Genomic DNA, 21,435 nt, shown 5'->3' on the forward strand with positions numbered 1-21,435 from the left:
TGGTTTGAGTGAACTCGCCAACCATGGGGGCTTTTCACAATGTTTTATCACTCTGTGCAATGTGATTATTCTATGCTATTACGCTTTCTATTCTTACAACCTCCATTATTCTGTTTAAGATGCGTGTGTTTTCACCACCTAGACATCCTCCCAACGTTCTCAACCTTCCCTGAGGACATTTCGAGGGATGACGGGTTCCGTTACAACCACACAGGCTGCATYCATCCCAAATGGCACCCTATTCCCTATTGAGTGCACTACTTTTGATCAGGGCCCTGTACTATAAAAGGAATAGAGTGCCATTTGAGACGCTGCTGTGCTGTGACACTCCCAAGCCGTAAAGTGCAGCAACCACTCTGGCTATACTTGTGGCCTTGTGGCTATAGTTATGGCTATAGTTAACTCTCCAGCCTGGGCTTGTGGTATGGGGGTGAAAACTAGCTGGTTTAGATCCTACAGAGATGAGGCTACCAGGCTGGGCCATGAACATTTAGCCCTGGCCCCTGGCCCCTGGCACTGGTGTAGTTTAAAAGGTTCTTCTGGTTTCACTCACGTTGAGTACCCTTAAAGTACCCAGGGGTAAACTACCCCCTCTAACCCACCCACCACCAACCCTTATTAGCTCTACCAATAAACGTTGGATTGGTTTTTAGCAGCAGATTCATGAGCTCTGCAATGCTCTTTGTTCTTTTTTTCCTGTCACAACAGTACAGTGCCTTGCAGTCTCTGCTGACATTTTCTTTATCACAGTCTGACACAAGATTGTAAATACTGCACTTCCATCCGTGGTTTTCTGTTGTCTGTCTGTCTGTGTGTCTGTCTTTGCACCATCTTAAATCACACCTTTGCTCTTCCCGCTGCTCAGACAGCACACATGGATTCCAGGTGTTTCGTCCTTTTGTCTTCCTGATGGTACATGTTTGTTTGATTTCCCTGTCTGGTGAACCCCGGTGGTAAGAATAATTATTGACTTACCCAGCAAGTGTCTAAACTCGATTTCCTGTGCCCTGTGGATGAGTGTCTTGTGGTATGTGTCAAGCTGTTTAACCAGTGGGCTAGAATCACATTCCATTTCCCTTACTACCCCTTGCTAGCCTGAGAACTCTGAGACTGCACTGCCACAGACTAGCTCCTATAGGGGGGTGATGGGATGAAATGTTATCTGACGTATGGTTATGACGTTCTGTCTGTCCTCTGTACTTCCTGCTATGACCTTGTTTTATCTGATGTGAATATGTTTTTTTCCTACAGTACAAGGATCAATATTCATCAAATCAATGACTAAAGATAGACATGTTTTTTATTGTTATTCCGGTACATACTATACAATACTGTGTTTGTCTGCTCTGCTAACTCTCACCAACTGGAAGGGTTAGAGGTAGAGGTTTCCCACACCTAATCCTTCTTCATTTCCTTGTTGTCTTTCTGCAGGGTGACATCCAGCAGCTGCTGATTGTGGCCGATCCTAAAGCAGCTTATGACTACTGTGAACACTACAGCCCCGACTGTGAAACTCCCCACGGGCACTCCCTGCAGGCCCAGCAGCCCGAGGACGAGGTCAGTATGCTGAGGGCCACAGGGCCACAGGGCTGTGGATGGGGGGGGGGCCCACTATGGGGGTCCCAGTTTCAGGTCCCCAGTGTGAATAAGTGCACCTGGATCCATTCTGGTGCTGCCAGCTCTTGAGGTCCTTATGGGACCCTATGCAGCAAATCATAGATCCTAGACACACAGGACATACAAAGACTCACTAGTCCGTCTTAGAGCATCATTAGATGTGTCAATGAATTGCCATATTTCTATGGTATTTACTTCCTTTACCTTTAACGTCAATAGAGGAAGGAGCAAGGGGATTGAAGTCTCCTCCAGCCATGAGGGTCTTATCTCAGTACAACACCTAATGATCTTTTCAGAACACTCTTGAGGTACTTGCTCTTGAATTTCCTTACAGGTATTTTTCTTTGAATTGGACCACAGTGGAAATTATTGAAATGCCACGATGTCTGTGTCCACTTTGGCGAGGAGAGTTCTATGGCTCGTTCGTCTAATGCGTTTCACAGATCCACCGTAGCACCAGAGCCAAAACGCAGGAACAGAACACAGAACACAGCCATCCACGTGCCTTAACACTGTCCTGTAAAGCGATACATGACATCTGTGTTATCCACAGATAAGTAAATGAGTCATTTATACACCTATTAAAAACACTTAGAAACCCACAATAGATCAACAGGGGAGACCACAAGAGAGGGAGGGACAGCTCTCTAACAGTCTGCTGACAGTACATATTAATGACCCCCCCAGTCTCCTTGAGGGTCCAGTATTTACTCAGAGTGCCTTGCTCTTGGTGTCTTGTCTGAGTGGTGCCAGGATGTAAATCTGCCGACTCGCCTGGACGGGATCCTCCATGTGGCCTCTCTCTCTCACTCTCTCTCTCCTCTCTCTCTCTTCTGTGTCTCCCCCCCTCTATTCTCTCTCTCCTCTGTCCTCTCTCTCTCTCTCTCTCTCTTCTCTCTCTCTCTCTCTCTCTCTCTCTCTCTCTCTTTCTCTCTCCTCTCTCTTCTCTTCTTCTCTTCTCTCTCTCTCTGCCCCCCCTGCTCTCTCTTCCTCTAGTCTCTATCTCTCTCATGTCTCATCGTCTCTCTCTCTCTCTCTCTCTCTCTCTCTCTCTCTCTCTTCTTTCGTCTCTCTCTCCTATGAGCCCATGGAAGACATCTCATCAGTCCCATTATCAGCTATGTAGCTGGATGGGTTCTAACCCTGATTCATCTGTGAAGGATGCAATTATTTTAACCCCATGTCAAACAGTCAAGTTAAACCTCTGACTGTTTGATATACAATGTTATCAAAACAATGAGTTTCATCAGATAATGGTAAATGTAATGTATATTCAGCACACAATTTACTCCAAATGTATATGTCAGTATACACAGCTCATCATTGATTGCACACTTGAATATGTTCAGTCTTCCCACCTATAACTACCAGGATGAGGAGAGAGTTTTACTGCCTCTGTTCATTTAATAAATCCCTTCTCCACTTTCCACTTCCTCTGAGTCATACGATAGTGTTTTATTATGTTCACTGGGGATGCTGTTAACGAGAGCAAGCCAGTCACACGTGCAGCTCCTCATTGTAACCACATATAAACCACAGATAACCACAGGGAAAGAAAGGGAAATCAAAACTAGCAGGACGTTACACGTTCAGTAAACCCCACTCTTTAATCTACTCTGCTTCAGATGTASGTGCTATAGGATGGAATTGAAACCGCTGCTATGACGGCGAAGCTCCATTAACCAAGCCCTGCCATATTACATGCAGCTGGTGTTGTTCTCATGGCTTTCCCTGATGTACACCTGAGCTTTTTAATAGCTTTTGCACACCCCACCTGTTTACACATCTGTAGCTCTCACGTGGTTTCCATCATTTGCTGTTCTTAGTGTTTATTTCCATTTTTTGGAGCGTTAGCCATCCTTTTAAAGATCAATGGCCAACTGATGCTTAACCCTAACCTTGCCGTGCAGATGTATTGTTTAAGAGCTAGCTATCGCTCCTAAATGATATTACTATAATAGCAAAGTATTGTCTCATGCTGTGCAGCTACACATCAGCTTTTCATTGGCAGAAAAGCTACACAGCATATCGTTGGAGACAACATTTTGATGACTTACAATATGCCATGCTAATTATTACATTGTACAATATTATTCATATTTGTTTGTGAATAATGCAATCTAATGAATGTAACTTGTTACAGTTTTAATTAATAATATGTCCACGACGGACATGTTATATTTATATCATATTTTTTGGGAGAAAAGGAGTTCTCTGTTATGCTAATGCTAATGCTAATGCTAACATGCTAATCCTAACATCTCTCCCTCTCCCCCTTCAGTACACTACTGCTGATGACTTAGATTACACTCAGTTCTATGATTACTCTGAAGTAGAAGGAGAGACAGAGAATGTTCCAACAGATGAGTACGAGGCGGGTAGTGACCCTCAGGTAAATGAAACACTGAAAAGAAAGAAAAATACGCTTATTTGTCCTGTGGTGTCTTATTGTCAGTTATTGTGGCACCTCTTGTGCCCTCCCTCCCTTTCCCAACTCTTCTGGTTGACTGTTCTAATGTATGTCTTGATGTGTCAATCAAACTTGTATTCATAGCTACAAGACCCACCCTCTGCTCTCACACGGCGAATGCCAGCTTTGAATGTTTGTCTTATGTTCAGTTTGTAGCTCAGGTTGAAYACATATCCCACAATTTCTGGTGTTGTTGTTTATTTTCAACCCCACCTCTTCAACTTCTCAATGTTGTTATGTGTTGTCTTGTTCTTCTATCACCATAACCTTCTTCCAGAGAAAGAAACGTAGTGTCTACATGAAAAAGAAGAGGACCCGAAAGTCCCTTAAGTCTAAGGCTAAGCCCCTAAAGTTCCAGGCCTCTAAAAAATCTGCAGCTAAAAAGTTAGCGGTCGCTAAGAAGAAGAGACAGATGAATGGCTATCAAGCTACCGCGCCGGAACTACACCGATACAGAGTATTAGGGGTAACAGTACCAGTAAAGAAACATCAGATCACATCCAGATCTTTCTTTCTGGGGAAAATCTGTGATGCTAGACTGAAAGCTATACCTAACCCCCCCCCCCCCCCCTTCTACACTGTCTCTGTCAGCAGAGTTGTAGCCAGCTGGACAGGCCCAAGCGAATAACACCTTGTGATGTGCTCGTTCCGTTTTAACCCGCTTCTTCTTCTTCTTCTTTCCTTTTCGATGTGACACAACTTCAGCTAAACAATGTAGACGGAGAATACACTGAGTATACTGACAGTGAGCTTGACTACGGAACTGTAGAGGGTACTCAAACTCAGTCTCCCATTGCCACCAGTGGACCAAACGAGGTAACTTTTTACATTTCATATTTAGTTTTTTTTATTTACTTTTTACGATAAGAAAGAAAGAGCATTTTTGGGGGAATAAAAGAAACCAGGAAGACGTATTACCAAAGGAAGTATCTGGTATGAAATGACAAAGACAAAACAATTCAAATGTAATTGTTCTGTTTTGAACATTCTGTTTTTTMGGGGATGGCAGAACTGTTGGATAGAGGATATTATTAAGCATCAGAAAGCTACAACAWTCTGTCATTCATGGCTTTATTCAATCCACTTTAGTACTATCCACTGACCTGTAAGTACATTTTGCATCCTATAATGTAGTCTCAGTGGATTGCCATGCAAATAATGTGTASCTTTCTGTTATTCAATTCAATTCTGGCTAAGGCTGCAGTTTCATGCGTATCTAATATGTATGTATGAATGTATGTACATTACACTTCATCAACAGTCATCTTATAGGATACTGATTAATTGCTGGATAATTTTTGTACATTGAAATAATATTCGGTTATCTGCCTGCCTCAGTATAGATTGATCTATTAGATGGTAATGGTATTATAATGGTATTCCAAATACAGTATTTTGGCCGTTTATATTATTCTGTTATACTCACAGTACCAGTTATATGACAAGCAATAAGAACTATTTGTGAAATAAACTGGGTCACAGCTGAAAGGAGAAATAAGATAGGAATATATTTCATGATTGTTTTTGATTAGAAGAAAATAAATGTTTTCTTTAGTCTGTGTGGCTCTAAGACTTTGCTAGAGGCCTTTTGTGAAATAGAAACCACACAGGGTGTAAAATAAGCAATATGTCGCCAGTTTAGAGGGCCAACAAATGGATTCTCCATATACACTGCAGCACAGTCTGCGTTCAGACGCATCCCAAACCAAAATAATCTTAAATCCAATCGTCAAAGTCACATTTGGTGTTTACTTCATGGACAAAATGTAGCTTTTACTTTTAGGAGTGGTGTACTTTTCTGTATGAGATTGARGGTACAGTAGGTAGGTGAAACGATTTGATTTGCAGCCTTACCCATGATTGACAGTATGCAATGGCCAATCATAAAAGGGCAAATTTCTCTCTGTGGAGAACCAAGCCCCTCCTTCTAGCCATCAAGTTTCTGCCGAGTTAAACATGGGGTTTGTGTTCTGTCTCCAGTGAGATATGGGTGTCACAGCAATCACCCCTGCTCAGCCGTAGATGGCCAGCCCGCTGCACAGCTTTTGATGAATAGTTCTCCCAATCGCACAAATAGAACTATGATCAACCAAGCAGAGGAATCTTCACAGCCGATTATGATACTTGTTGCACTGTGTTACTGCAGTAGCAATATGTTCCACATGGATGTGATTTCACTGGGTTATCTTGCCCTTGATTGCATATAATTGAAATTGACCATAGGGTAGAATGGGGTAAGCTGGGCCCACTGGATCATCTTCCCCCGTTCTCCCCTACATGCCAAAATCTGGTTCTCCCTCACTAAATTTAGTCTGATATTATCAGCTCAGATACCTGTGTCATGACATCCATTTTGTTGGCTTCCATAGCGAAATCCACAACGATCACTCGTTATGACAGTGCTGTCAGATAGTGGTTGTTGAGCTTTGCCAAATCAATGAGTATGTCATTTCAAATAATACAGTCACATGATAACATTTGGTATCTATCCACATCATCTAGTAAATTGAAATCAAATCCCTGGTACACTTATGTACTCTTGCATTGAACATCAACCCTGGTACACTTAGTACTCTGCATTGAACATCAAATCCCTGGTACACTTATGTACTCTGCATTGAACATCAAAACCTGGACACTTATGTACTCTGCATTGAACATCACAACCCTGGTACACTTATGTACTCTGCATTGAACATCAAAACCCTGGTACACTTATGTACTCTGCATTGAACATCAAACCCTGATACACTTATGTACTCTGCATTGAAACATCAAAACCCTGGTACACTTATGTTCTCTGCATTGAACAATCACAACCACTGGTACACTTATGTACTCTGCATTTTTGCACATTGCTAATTGTAGATTGACCATTTATGAAATATGCTTGTAGTGTCATTTCAGATTTACTTAATCTATTTCAGTCTTTTTTCACCATTGTACATATACTGATATTCTGATGGTATGTATTATGTTTGTGCAAAAAAGACTGAAATAACCTAAAGACTGAAATAACCTAAAGACTGAAATAACCTAAAGTCTGTCTTAGACTTGACTGATTGACGTAAATTCGATCATCTAAATTGATAATGCTTTTTTTGAAGTCATCAAGGTAACACTTTATTTGTCCCTTTTTGTTTTAGGCCTGAAGTCAACACTGGACAATGATAATATCTGTTGCACGTCACACGTACAGTGCATAGACATTAGAGAGTAACAGACACCAGTTTGTTTCACTGTAATAGACGTAGTAGTCTACAACGTAATGACTTACAGAGTAACAGTATGTGGCTAGACTATAATTACACACTATCATAAAGTTTAATCAATATCTCACCAACAAACATATAGATTTCCACAAGGGTAAATGGGACTTAAATAAGGTGTTACCACATTACCATAGCCTTCTCCATGGGTCACCATGCTCATTTCATTTTGACCTGCTAAGGCTTTACATAGACAGTAGTCTCCTCAACCTACCTATGACTTAACTGCTTGACTAACAACCCTGTTCCCTCCGTTGCTCACCCCTCCACCTCCCTCATCCCCTCAACGCTCCGCTGCTTGGGTAACATAAGGCTGTCGAGGAGGAGATTGTTGCTGGTGACTATGTTGTCACTGGAGCCGCCCCACTGAGTCAGGAGCCCACCGGTGCCCCCGAGGCTGGCCTGGACAGTGTGGACCCCGGAGTGGACGAGTATGACTTTAAGGAGTATGACCTAGGGGGCGTGTTGGACAATAAGCAGTATGAGTATGGGGTGTATGATGAGTATGGAAATGTGGCCGCTGAGCTACCCAACCACATGGATACTGTTGAAGAAGAGGTGGGGCTGGGGGTTCCCGCGGAAACGGAGGAATTCACCCAGACTGCCGTAAGTATGGCACCCCTCGCCCCCCGACTGAGGGGTGTGTGCATGAACCAGGGGTGTGCGCCGTGGGGCCCCAACCCGGCCCACGGGCTGTGGTTATGGAAATCCCAACTCTCTCACTTCAGAAGCATTGTGGCTCTAGTTTGTCTTGGCATGGGGAGTTTGTCTGTCATTGTCATGTTGTTTGTGTGTGTGGAGGCTGTGTTAGCTTGAATCATCCACCTCGCCTTCCTTCCCAGTCTGCGTTTGTCTGCCTGCGCTGTCCCACTGTCTGGATGGGCTAGACATTTTAGGGGTTGGTCCGATAGGGAGAAGGAAAGTGCATGACATTTTTAGGTAACAGCTTGCCTTCGACTTAACTTCAACACAGCCTTGGTCTGAGGGAACAGCAATTACCCCCTACCACACACACACACACACACACACACACACACACACACACACACACACACACACACACACACACACACAAACACACACCACACACCACACACACACACACATAACCCTCTTCTATCCACTCTCAGCTCACACACACCCTGCTTAGACCCTATCGAGTTCACCAGTTAAACAGACACCCAGTACAGAAATGGGTTTCGTACTGAGCAGTATGTGTGACTAGCTCAGTGGAGAACACAAAATTGTAGAATCCACCGCCCAATCAACCTACCACAGAAGTAAATAACCATAAGACAGTGAATTCTACCACTTCCTCTCCACATTTCCATTGTGAGTTATGTCTGTTTTAATGTCTTCTAGACAGGAAATCATAGAGCCCATGGTCGTTAGTGTCTGAGACCGTCAGGCCGAAGCTCTCATGGCAGGAGACTTCTACTCCGTATACCTGCCTTGTCACTTATGTTATATATTAAAACCAAGTCATTGGTGTTGATTTCCTGTATGTTTCATCCAGTCATCCTAACACACGGTCCCATGTGATCCATATGAATGCAATGACACTGCTTTCCATTTCACGCATGTTGATCCATCCTCCTTCATTGAGACTAACATGTTCTACCTGTTTCTGTCTTTCTCTCTCTGCTCTTCATTCCTTCATTCCTGTAGTTGTTGACTAGCTCATCACACATCACTCTATTAAATCTGGTGTGTCCATATAAGAATATGATACTGGATTGACACGATTGTTACACTTTTGTCCTTAGCATTATACTATAGTAACAAATATCATATTCCTATACGCCGCGGCGTCGATAAGATCTTCTTTGCTCGTGGAATTGCCTCTTTCATTCTTCTCACCCCATCATTCCGCCCATTCCCGCTGGTCATTGATCCAGTGACTGTAGCTCCATATGAAGAAGCTCATACAGGTGTCCTCCCTATCTTCACAGGTGGCTGGTGGTGGGGAGAAAGGAGAGAAGGGCGAACCCGCTGTGATCGAACCTGTAAGACCCCAAACACAACACTGCCGGTGTTGAGGGAATACGTGTACCCAAACAAATTGTGTCATACAGGAAGTTGAAATAACTGTTTGGTTATTAATGAATGTGCTCCTCCATGCTGTGTAGTGCTGTGTAGTGCTGTGTAGTGCTGTGTAGTGCTGTGTAGTGCTGTGTAGTGTTGTGTAGTGCTGTGTAGTGTTGTGTAAGTGCTGTGGCAATTGCTGCACCATGTTTGTGTTTCTCCTTGCTGTCCCGTTTATTCATTTATGTTGTCTGTCCATCACGTTTAGGGCATGCTGATTGAAGGACCTCCTGGACCTGCAGGCCCAGCTGTGAGTAACACATATCTATTCATCCTGAGGCTATGGGAACGTCCATAATGACCCCCTGTTCCCTTTATAGTGTACTACTTTTGACCAGGACCCATAGGGCTCTGGTTTAATGTAGTGAACTATGGTGTCATTTAGGATGTCAAAAGAATGGGACAGATCTTTACTCAAACCTCAATGAAAATGTTCTATTAAGTAGCATACTGTACATGATTTGTGCGTCAGCCTCAATGTATAGGGATCTATCTCAAGTCAGGATTCAGGCCTATGTAACAACATTGCTGTGCCTTGTTTTGACTGYGTTGTGTTTCTGTAGGGTCTACCAGGCCCCTCAGGTCTGCATGGACCCCCTGGTGTTGCTGGAGATCCTGGTGACAGGGTGAGTCTCTCTTCCTGTATACTCCTCATTCTATCTTCATCTCTCGCTCTCGCTCTCTCTCTCTCTCTCTCCCCCTTATTCTCTCTCTATCTCCCTCTCACTCTCTCTCTCTCTTGCTTTCTTCTCTCTCTCTCTCTCTTCCGCTCTTTTCACTCTTCTTCTCTCTCTCTCTCTCTCTCTCTCTTCTCCTCTCTCTCTCTTCTCTCTCTCTCTCTCTCTCTCTCTCTCTCTCTCTCTCTCTCTCATCTCTCTCTCTCTCTCTCTCTCTCTCTCCTCTCTTCTCTCTTCTCTTCTCTAATCTCACACTCTCTCTCTCTGGCTCTCTATTTCTTTCTTTCTATCCCTCCCTCTCAATCTCTTTTTATTTCTCTCTCTCGCGCTCTCTCTCTGTGTAAGCATGTGTGAATGTGTGTGCGTATATGTGTGTGTGTGCAACCTCTGGGAGAAAGAAAGTGCAGAGGGAGAGATGGAGAGGAAGAAAGATGGAGGAGTGAAGTGGGGAATTCCCATGTCAGGTCTGTCGTCAACTCTGTTGCTTCCTGGGGCTAAGTCAGGAAGCAACACAGTAGTTTTACAAGGGAGGTTTGTGTCCCTTGTCTTGTCATGGTCAATCTGTGTGGTCCTGTCACATAGGACGGTCTCTATCTGAGGGCAGTTTAAGTCATCTAGTGGTTGTAGTTTTTATGTTTGACAATGACTACAAATGGTCTACAGTGAAATGACTGTAGCACATGAATATATACACACATTAACAGAGACTGAAGAGACGTTGAAAAACATTCAATTAGAGAGAGGGAGAGAGAGCGGGGGATGAAACAGCAAGGGAGAAGAGAGGAGGCATGTGCAGCTGGATGGAGAACTAGGGAGACAGAGAGAGATGAAAGGATGACTGTAGGGTGGAGAGGAGGGGAAACCCACAGACTGTTAAAGTCTGGTTTTCATTAGCTCCAACAGTACAGCTGATTCCATGTATAAAGTCATCATATTGTGTTTATACAGGGCCTGTATAAATMATCTCAGAGTAGGATTGCTGATCTAGAARCAGCTTTGCCTTTTAGATCCTAATGAATATGATTACATGGACAAGGGGGACCTGGTCATAGATCAGCACTTCTACTCTGAGATGCTCTAATGAGTGTTATAGCCTGTTATAAACAGACACTAGTAATCAGCATTAAGCTGTGGAGGAATACTTAGAAATGGCTTCCTTTCTTAACTCACCACAGACTGACGCTTAAGGTACTTGGTTAAGGTCACAACACTTTGATTTCCTCAAGTCCTACATAACCAGATTATTTGGAATAGTAAGATAKAGTTGTGTGCTCAGACCAGGTATTAGTGATCATTGTAATCGACCGTGGAACCGTGGAAATTTACGTGTGCTGTAAATCACTAGGTTGCAGTATGTCAGTTTGCGCTATGATTGGAAGAATGAACGAACTAACGAATTCATGAATTAGCGAATTAGCYAATATATTTCAGTAATTACAAAATATGTTTCAATAGAATAATTAGTGTTTCATTTAATATTCTTGAACATAATTAGTACTGGCAATAGTAATAGCATAAAATCAGTAGCTGAGAGTAATTTACCAATATATTATTTTAGTTTCCATGTATGCATTTCTGGTTTAAAAGCAAACATTTAACCAGTGGCAAACTTAACATTTTTGTTCTGTTTTTCTTGGAATGGTTTTGGAGAGAGGACAGAGCCATGGCTCACAGAGAGGCCAGGTTATTCTGGTTGTGTGAGGAGGGAATGGAGAGGCATGCTAATGATGCCAACCGTCCCTGGGCAAACACACCTCTGCCATTCACTGTGTGTGTTTGTGTAGGCCTATCCCTATGTGTGTATAGTTATATTTACTGCTCAAAATGATCATTTCATATTGATGCTTACTCATTTTGCCTAATAATCACAATTCCTGAACCAAAGAGGATTTCTATTCAGACTATGTTCTACTCTGTCGCTGAGCAGGGTGTAATACCATACATTTCTAACCAACCTCCCTATAACACCTCACATAACTAGACTAAGTACACACTTGCCATGTGTACCATAAATGATTACGTCTTTGTTCAGCTGCAAATGTTGTTCCACCCAACATGACACCACTCTGTGGTCAGTGTAAGTGAAGGAAATGGGTCAGCCCGAAAGGACAGGATAATCACCTGGTCTGCTGTAGAGTCCTCTGCTCTGATACTTTACTCAAGTACATATGGTAAAGTAGTTATTACAGTACATTCCTAGATATTCCAGCGGAGTACAGTCCCTTCCAGCCACCTGGTAGTGAGGTTATTCTCCTCTCCTCTCCTTATCTTTCTGGTGTTGTAATGATGGATGGATGAGAATGATGATGAGGATGTTTTTATTTTCCCTTTGAATGGTGAACATAGTGTGTTTGTCCCTCCCTCCCTCTCTCTCTCCCCTCTCTCTCCCCCTCTCTCACCCCCCCTCTCTCTCTCCCCCTCTCTCTACCTCCCTCTCCCTCCCTCCCCTCTCTCTCTCCCCCTCTCTCACCCCCCCCTCTCTCTCTCCCCCTCTCTCTACCTCCCTCTCCCTCCCTCCCCTCTCTCTCCCCCCCTCTCTCCCTCCCTCTCCCTCCCCCTCTCTCTCTCTCCCTCCCTCTCTCTCTGGGCATGTTCTAGCATGGCATCTTTCCATCCTGATGGTTGTTCATTCTGATTTATCACCTGCTCTCTGTGACTCCTTTTCCAAGGGTCCCGCAGGGCGGGCAGGTCTGGCAGGAGCCGACGGTTTACCAGGTCCTCCGGGTACCATGCTGATGCTGCCAGTAAGTACCAGACCTGACATAATGCTTAATACATACAATCCAACAAACACTAATATCTACCAGTATTTAAATGTATTGGCAACTGTAAAYCACTTTATGACAACTGCTGATGTAAAAAGGGAAAAAATAAATGAATTGATTGATTGTCTTGATCTGGATCCATATGTTGTCTTGCTTGATCTGGATCCATATGCTGTCTTGCTTGATCTGGATCCATATGTTGTCTTGCTTGATCTGGATCCATATGTTGTCTTGCTTGATCTGGATCCATATGTTATCTTGCTTGATCTGGATCCATATGTTGTCTTGCTTGATCTGGATCCATATGTTGTCTTTCTTGGTCCATATCCTTGATTGATATTTAGATGTTCGTTGTTCACACGCAGCGTGATTGTGATTTGTCTTTTGTAAGGCCTGTGTTTCTCTGTGTGACAGTTCCGTTTTGGAGGGGACGGAGAGAAGGGACCCGTGGTGTCTGCCCAGGAGGCCCAAGCCCAGGCCATCCTCTCCCAGGCTAGAGTGAGTACACCAGGGCCGTAATTGGCCAAAGAGGCCCGAATGCCATGACTGTAGAAGGCCGAAGGGGGCCGAAGCAGGCCAAACAGTACACCAGGGCTGAAGTGGGCCAAAGGAGGCCAAGCGGCTCCAGTGTAGCCTTTGGGAGGGGTAAAGCTGGCGCAGCTATCTCTCTTGAAATTATTATATTTTTTTATTAAAAAGAAAACTTTTTAATAAATTTTGCTCGTTATAAGTGTATGTCTTCTCACAGCTGGGGTTCATGGGAAGGGGGGAGTGGAGTGGTGGGGGGCCCTGAGAGAGGTGCTGAGCAGGCTACAGGCAGGACCACAGCCTGTTTGGACAGATGCAGGAGGCATTTAAAAATACTACAGGAGTTCATGACCCACGGGTGGGCCATCCCAAKAGACCAACAGGTGACTGAGGAAAGAGAGAGAGAGAAGAAAAGGATTGGGTCTTGTACAAGTGTAGGCCATTGCATCATCATGTTTCACTTACGGTAGACCCATGACACCACAAAGGAAGAGTAGTAGTGGGCTATAAGAGAGTGTTTGAGTTAGGATGTTAGGATGTCTGTGGGGCGCTGTGACATATGGAGGGTGTCTCGTTCTGTCTGGTGATTTGTCATCCCTTCCCTTCTCCACCCCCCTCCACCCTCCCGCCGTCTACCCCACAGCTCGCCATGAGAGGTCCCTCAGGTCCAATGGGTCTCACAGGAAGATCCGGTCCAGTGGTAATTTTCAGTTCTTCCACCCGTCATAACACACACAGCCAAACACGTCCCTCTTGCTAAGTCTTTCCACCTCATGTAAGGAATGGTGAACACAGGTCATCGACTGCCCTGTCAGAAACCTACAAAGTATTATGTCACAATTCACCGCTATTTTTCACCCTTCCTATGAGTTATCTTCCTCCATATTACCATCCTGAGCTATTAACCAGCTATATAGGTCCCTGAGTAGAGATGATACATGAACAAGATTAGAGGGTTGAAGCTTCTTTTTATAATTCTAGTGCATTTCCCTTTGTTTGTGTTCATTTGATAGGTCTACCTTAGGTCTTCCCCTTTAAAACCACAAAGTTCATGATAGTTCTTAAAACTTGGCTGTAATTATTAAATCACTAGTTGGGAATGTTTCAGGCGTGAAGACCGGTAAGGTGCTTTAAAAGTTCTACCTAGCCTTGCAATAGAACCCCACAATTTTAGACTTAAGTATATGCCCCAAAAATACCCAATTAAGTTCTAGAGCCCCAAAAGGAAATTCACTTTTTTTTTTTTTTTGTCATACACATTCATCTCTGTTGAATAATACATTTTTGGTGCCGATTAGATAGCTGACTCATGGAGATGTTCAAGATGAAACATACTTTTGTCCTGATTAAAGATACTCACACACTTACAGTCATCCTATCTAAATCATTTTAAAAACAGATGAAGATAAAAAAGTTATTACTTTGCCTGGGATATAATTCTATACAATGGTTTTGTAACYTTGTTTAATAAACGTTTCCTTTTTTCTACAATACATGTCAATTAATCTATTCACACAATACAAGAGGCGTCAACTAACAGCTAAATGTCGCCATCTGCTGTTTCATTGTATGAAACATATACTCACCTTACTGGCTGTGTGGAGTTATGGTCAAGCCTGACTGACTTAAGGTTTGTGTCCGTGTTTCTCACTGGTCCATCTCTATCTCAGGGTGTTCCTGGTTCTGCTGGACTTAAAGGTGATAGTGGAGACCCTGGTCCTCAGGTGAGAGGTTAAACATATANGGAGACCCTGGTCCTCAGGTGAGAGGTTAAACATATACCTGTAGACTACTTAACACACTCACAGTGATACTCTACACTATACCTCACTACAGTTATCCATACTTCACTACAGTTACCAATCCCTCACTACAGTTACCCATATTTCACTACAGTTACCAATCCCTCAATACAGTTACCCATACTTCACTGCAGTTACCAATCCCTCACTACAGTTACCAATCCCTCACTACAGTTACCAATCCCTCACTACAGTTACCCATACTTCACTACAGTTACCAATCCCTCACCACAGTTCCCCATACTTCACTACAGTTACCAATCCCTCACTACAGTTCCCCATACTTCACTACAGTTACCAATCCCTCACTACAGTTACCAATCCCTCACTACAGTTACCCATACTTCACTACAGTTACCAATCCCTCACTACAGTTACCCATACTTCACTACAGCTACCAGTACCTCTCTACAGTTACCTAAACCTCACTACAGTTACCTATACCTCACTACTGTTGCCAATACCTCACTACAGTTACCTAAACCTCACTACAGTTACCAGTACCTCTCTACAGATACCTATACCTCACTACAGTTACCCATACCTCACTACAGTTATCATTACCTCTCTACAGTTACCTAAACCTCACTACAGTTACCTATACCTCACTACTGTTGCCAATACCTCACTACAGTTACCCATACCTCACTTCAGTTATCATTACCTCATTACAATTACCAGTACCTCTCTACAGTTACCTATATCTCAATACAGTTATCATTACCTCTCTACAGTTACATAAACCTCACTACAGTTACCTATACCTCACTACAGTTACCCATACCTCACTTCAGTTATCATTACCTCATTACAATTACCAGTACCTCTCTGCAGTTACCAGTACCTCTCTACAGTTACCTATATCTCAATACAGTTACCTATACCTCACTACAGTTACCAGTACCTCTCTACAGTTACCTATACCTCACTACATTTACCCATACCCCAATACAGTTACCCATACCTCACTACAGTTACCCATACCTCACTACAGTTACCATTACCTCATTACAATTACCAGTACCTCTCTGCAGTTACCAGTACCTCACTACGTTTACCAGTACCTCACTACAGTTTCCAGTACCTCTCTTACAGTGTACCTATACTCAATACAGTTACCCATACCCAATACAGTTACCCATACCTCACTACAAGTACCCATACCTCACTTACAGTTAATCATTACCTCATTACATTACCAGTACCTCTCTGCAGTACCAGTACCTCACTACGTTACCAGTACCTCACTACAGTTACCCATACCTCATTACAGTTACCAGTACCTCGCTACAGTTACCAATACCTCACTGTAGTTACCAATACCTCAATATCTCACCTACAGTAACCTATACCTACACCTTTCACTACTGTATACCTATACAGTTAATTTTTTCTAGCTGACTAGAAACTGACCATCATCACTTGTTATTCACAGGGCCCCAGGGGAGTCCAAGGGTCTGCAGGACAAATAGGCAAATCTGGCAAGAGGGTAAGTGAACTGAGTGACCCTCATCCAGCGCTTGTATGTGTGTGTGTGTGTCCCGTGTGAGATCTGAGAGGTTTATCCTAATGAATCAAAAACAGATGTCTGATATGTGCTAAAATCCAGTTAAAATAACCAAAAAAGACAACCTGGCAGTGGATGACATAATTGTCTTTAACTGTATTTCCAGGTAGATGTCATGGCCTGATTGGTCCTGATGTTACCATGTTTAGRCTATCTCTCTCTCTCTCTCCCTCTCTCTTGTAGGGTCGTGGCGGAGCCGATGGCGCCCGAGGAATGCCTGGAGAGTCAGGCTCTAAGGTACACGAGGACCTCTGTCTACTAGTCACTTGTCTCTGTCAAGTGTGACTGTTCTGTTTTGATCACAATACTGTGTTGTAAACTTATGCAGGATGATGTCTGTGTCATCTTGGGACTCGGTGGTCATTGTCACATTGTTTCTCCACAGGGTGACAGAGGCTTTGATGGCCTGCCCGGTCTGCCTGGTGAGAAGGGACACAGGGTGAGTATAGTAACGTCACCACAAAGTCACAAGCTCCTGCATGTTCACCTCTTCCTAAATGGGAATACAGATGTAGGATCTTGATTTGATCACCCTGGTACAGGAGAACTTTCCTGCAATGCAGGACAACTTAAACTGTATTTCAGGTTTAAAAAGGCTTTTGAAGTTTGACATTTTCCTTACAAAAAATGTATCATCCCCTACAAAAATGTCCATTAATTATAATCCACATAACAATTAAAATGTCTTTTTGCTGCAGGATTATTTTCCTGCTGTAGCAAACTGGCTCAAATGAAGATCCTACATCTGTACCTTAGGCAGTTGAGAGCCTGCATACTATCTCAGGGAAATGACCCATGAAGCAGACATAAAATGATCAGGATSTCCCTATTCTCTCCCTCTACAAAACATGACTTCCAGTTCCTARCCTTAGATTGAGGGTCTGATTTGAGGTCACCTTCACTCTTCAACCCGTCGACCCGCTTGAACAAATAGTGAAAGAGAGAGAATATGGGTCGTAGTATGGCCAACAATACAGTATGTTCCAAAAACACTGGTCTTTTCTGTCTAATATTATCACTCATTCCAGAGGATCTGAGGTAAATTACAGTGAGATTTAGCACAGCAGGTGATCAAGGGGGTACATACTGGATGACTATCATTGAACAATAGACTAGTGTTGGTCTGAGAAACAAATGGCCTTGGACGTTTATAGGCTTATGGGTAAAAACYCTGTTGCCCTATTTGATAAAACCAAATTGGCTTAAAACAAAATGCCAACGCTATTAGGCTCTGAACAGGGGATTTTGGAAATACCAGGGGTTTTGGAAGTTTTAAAATGTCTTTGACATTTTTGGCGACGTTAGCTTGTGGGTGTTACTACTGAATTAATCTGTCTTGAGTTTTTGTATGTGCGATATTATACAATCAGCTAAGTTCTTCATTCAGAAAATGAAATGCTGAATTATATATATTATTGTATTATTGTAGAGCTAATCTGAATGGCTTTGAAGTGGTCATTTAAAAATCACTAAATAATGTTAGCGTTATTTAGACTTAGAGTTGGACAAATAGCTTGGACACATTGATCCTCTTATATCGATCACTTCCATATTGTTACTCACCAGACACATAGCCAGGCAACGTGCATATACAGAACACCCAGTGCCAGTCCTGTTCTGTACTGTCTGCTTGGAGGGCCCTTAGAAGAGGCAAGCCACACAAGTCCCCCACCAGGCTAAATAGGAGCTTGGGCTGCAGAGGTAGAGAAAGGGACAGAGACGGGGACAGAGACGGAGACAGATATTAGGAGGCCTCAGATATTTCCAGCCTGGGCGTGCGGTTGCTAATCCTGGCCTGGATAACATCAAGGTAACAACAGAGTCAGTCAGCCAGTCAACCAGCCAGCCAGCACAGCCAGCCAGTCTGACGTAAATAAGAGGTTGTGAGTGGCTTCAAGTCTACAGCTGGCCTGGCCCAATCCTCTTTAATAATAATAGCACACCTCTCTCTCTCTCTCTCTCTCTCTCTCTCTCGTCTCTCTCTACTCTCTCCCTCTATACAACCCCCCCTCTCCCTTAATAGGGGGAGACAGGACGCACTGGGCCACCTGGAGCCCCTGGAGACGGAGTTTTTGGTGCCTGACCCATCACGCAGACAGAGATCGTTTCCACCAATATGCGTTATTCCTCTCCCCCTTCATTCATTCCATCCCAACTCCTCAACTATCATTCATACATCCCTCCGTCTATCTGTTGTTAAACTTAACTGTTTTCTCTCTGCGCAGGCTAGAGAATGGAGGAACGATCGGAGCCAATCGGGTATTGCAAGAGAGCGTTAAGATAGCCGTCCACTGAATTGCTATCTAGGTTTTGAATAAAATAGGGACCTACAGTGTACACTTCACCAACGTATTTGAGGAATTCGTACAAGTATTCAATCCACCCTGTCTGTATGACCTGACTATCTCCTGCATGGTTGAAGCAGCGACGACTACTTCCATGTAGGTCAGTTATTATTATGTATGGATTCATTTAGCTGTCCATTAGGGGGGCCAGGGTTTCTTAACTTGGGCATTTGTCTTAGCGAGGGATGAGCGTGTGGAGGAGCATGTGCTTTCCGGAGACAGAGACAGTAGAGAAGTAAGCGAGACATCCCACTCATCTAAGTTTCTTCTGATGGGGGGGGGAGGGGCCGGTCCTGGTCTACTTATTGGTGCCCAGACTGAGAATTCAACCGCAAATTTAGTTGTGTCTGGCAGGGTGGAAACTATGGGCAAGCGAGAAGAAGGGACATAAGGTGACACATAGGTGCGGTTTCTATCGTCACGTGAGCATTCAAGATACAGTATTATGAAGGAAGTGAGTACGGGGGAAAAGGGGAAGCAAAATGCCTCAGTGAAAGAACGGGAATGCCCCAGAACAAGGAACATTGAAATATTTTTTCTTACATATTAAATTGGATTAGAGTGAAATATTGTCATTTATCAATCTTTGTTGGGTGAGTCCTGAACTCTCTTTTTGTGTTTCTTCTCTTCTCGTCATCGTCTCTCGTCTCTTCTCTACTCTCTCTCTCTCTCCTCTCTCTCTCTCTCGTCTCTCTCTCTACTCTCTCTCTTCTCCTTCTCCTCTTTCCTCTCTCTCTCTCGTTCTTCTCTCTCTCTCTCTCTCTCTCTCTCTCTCTCTCTCTCTCTTCTCTCGCTCTCTCTCTCTCTCTTCTCTCTCTCTCCTCGTTCTCGTCTCTCTCTTCGGTCTGTCTCTCTGGCTGCCTTGTCTCTCTCGTCTCTCCTCTCTCTCTCTCTCTCTCTCTCTTCTGTCCTCTTAGGGCCTAGAGGTCTGCTTGGGCCCCGCGGTCCACCCGGTCCGACTGGACAGCCTGTAAGTAGTACTTAACACATACTTTCCTATGATAGAGTTGTCACTGTGGTATCTCCTGTATATTACAACATTGAAGAAGAAGTTCTTACTCATCTGAATGTTTGTGTTCCCACAGGGTGTCGCTGGAGTGGACGGGCCACACGGTCCCAAAGGAAACATGGTATGAARACTCATAACGTTATCTCACACAGATACTAAACTAAAACACCCACTCTGATGGAACCAGAATTGGTTTATATAGTGTTTGTATAAGCTTGACCAATACGTTATTTGTCACCAGAGAGGAGTGTAGTCTACTACAGTGTGTCAGTGTTTAGGATAGGTTGTTTGGGCTAGGTTCCAACACCATTTTAAACTTCACAGCTGTAGAGGTCAATGGTCAAACTGTGTGTTTGTGAGCATTGGGAGGAGCGACATCGTTCACACTGTAGGCCAGGCAGTGACCTCTCTATGTGTTTCAGAATGACTGCCCGCTGGGGCCTCTCAATGTAGCACATCGGAGTAGGGTGATATTGCCCCTAAGCACTGATCTAGGTCAGTTTTGAAAGATAACCTTCTAATGGTTAATGATAGGATTTGGGAAAGGTAATCTGGTCCTAAATCAGTGCTTAGGACGAACTTCAACAACAGCAATCCTACAGTTCAGAGTAGCAACAGACTGCCCGTTACAGTTGTTTGTTTGGTCCAGAACTATCCGTTTCTTCAGTGTATACAACAGTTCTTTCCAAGGTCAACTATTTCTCTACTATTTAAACCAGATGCACTTTGTGGCTTCGGCTGATGTAAACCGGGCTTTATAAATCAATTGGATTGATTGATTGATTTTTCTTCAGTCCCAAACGTATTGAGAGTAGACCCTCAAACATCTCCTCAAACGTCTCCATCTTCTTAGTAAAATATACAAATATACTTCAAATCTTATCAAATTGTTTTTTGTCACACGCACCGAATACAACAGGTGTAGGTAGACCTTAAGTGTTAAATYAAAAATGTAGAAGCAAGAAATAAAAATAAAAGTAACAAATAATTAAAGAGCAGCAGTAAAATAACAGTAGCGAGGCCATATACAGAGTGTACAGATACAGAGTCAATGTGCGTGGGCACCGGTTACTTCACATAAGGACTACTGTGCCGTGCTCTGCTCATAGCTCATTGTCATGTGAGATTGATCGTATCTGTCTGTCTTTGTTTAGGGACCTCAAGGAGAGCCAGGACCTCCGGGTCAGCAGGGGATCCCAGGGACACAAGTGAGTATCCCAGACATTACAGACATTACAGACATGATAGTACCCCAGACATTACAGACATTACAGACATTACAGACATGATAATATCCCAGA

At 43.5% G+C, this 21,435-nt stretch overlaps 1 protein-coding gene across 1 annotated transcript in view; it reads left to right on the forward strand.

Moving 5' to 3' along the window:
- Positions 1-21,435, forward strand: part of col11a1a (collagen, type XI, alpha 1a) — a 95,818-nt gene that overhangs the window by 24,543 nt on the left and 49,840 nt on the right. Inside the window, 19 exon segments of the mRNA XM_070446811.1 lie at positions 1,432-1,557; positions 3,899-4,009; positions 4,365-4,553; positions 4,793-4,903; positions 7,669-7,962; positions 9,309-9,362; positions 9,650-9,691; positions 10,005-10,067; positions 12,788-12,862; positions 13,298-13,381; positions 14,055-14,111; positions 15,082-15,135; positions 16,649-16,702; positions 16,964-17,017; positions 17,166-17,219; positions 18,804-18,855; positions 20,040-20,095; positions 20,211-20,255; positions 21,289-21,342. Coding sequence (XP_070302912.1) covers positions 1,432-1,557; positions 3,899-4,009; positions 4,365-4,553; positions 4,793-4,903; positions 7,669-7,962; positions 9,309-9,362; positions 9,650-9,691; positions 10,005-10,067; positions 12,788-12,862; positions 13,298-13,381; positions 14,055-14,111; positions 15,082-15,135; positions 16,649-16,702; positions 16,964-17,017; positions 17,166-17,219; positions 18,804-18,855; positions 20,040-20,095; positions 20,211-20,255; positions 21,289-21,342 — 1,629 coding nt within the window.

This window comes from Salvelinus sp. IW2-2015, linkage group LG14 (genome assembly GCF_002910315.2).
Source record: "Salvelinus sp. IW2-2015 linkage group LG14, ASM291031v2, whole genome shotgun sequence".
Classification (NCBI taxonomy): domain Eukaryota; kingdom Metazoa; phylum Chordata; class Actinopteri; order Salmoniformes; family Salmonidae; genus Salvelinus; species Salvelinus sp. IW2-2015.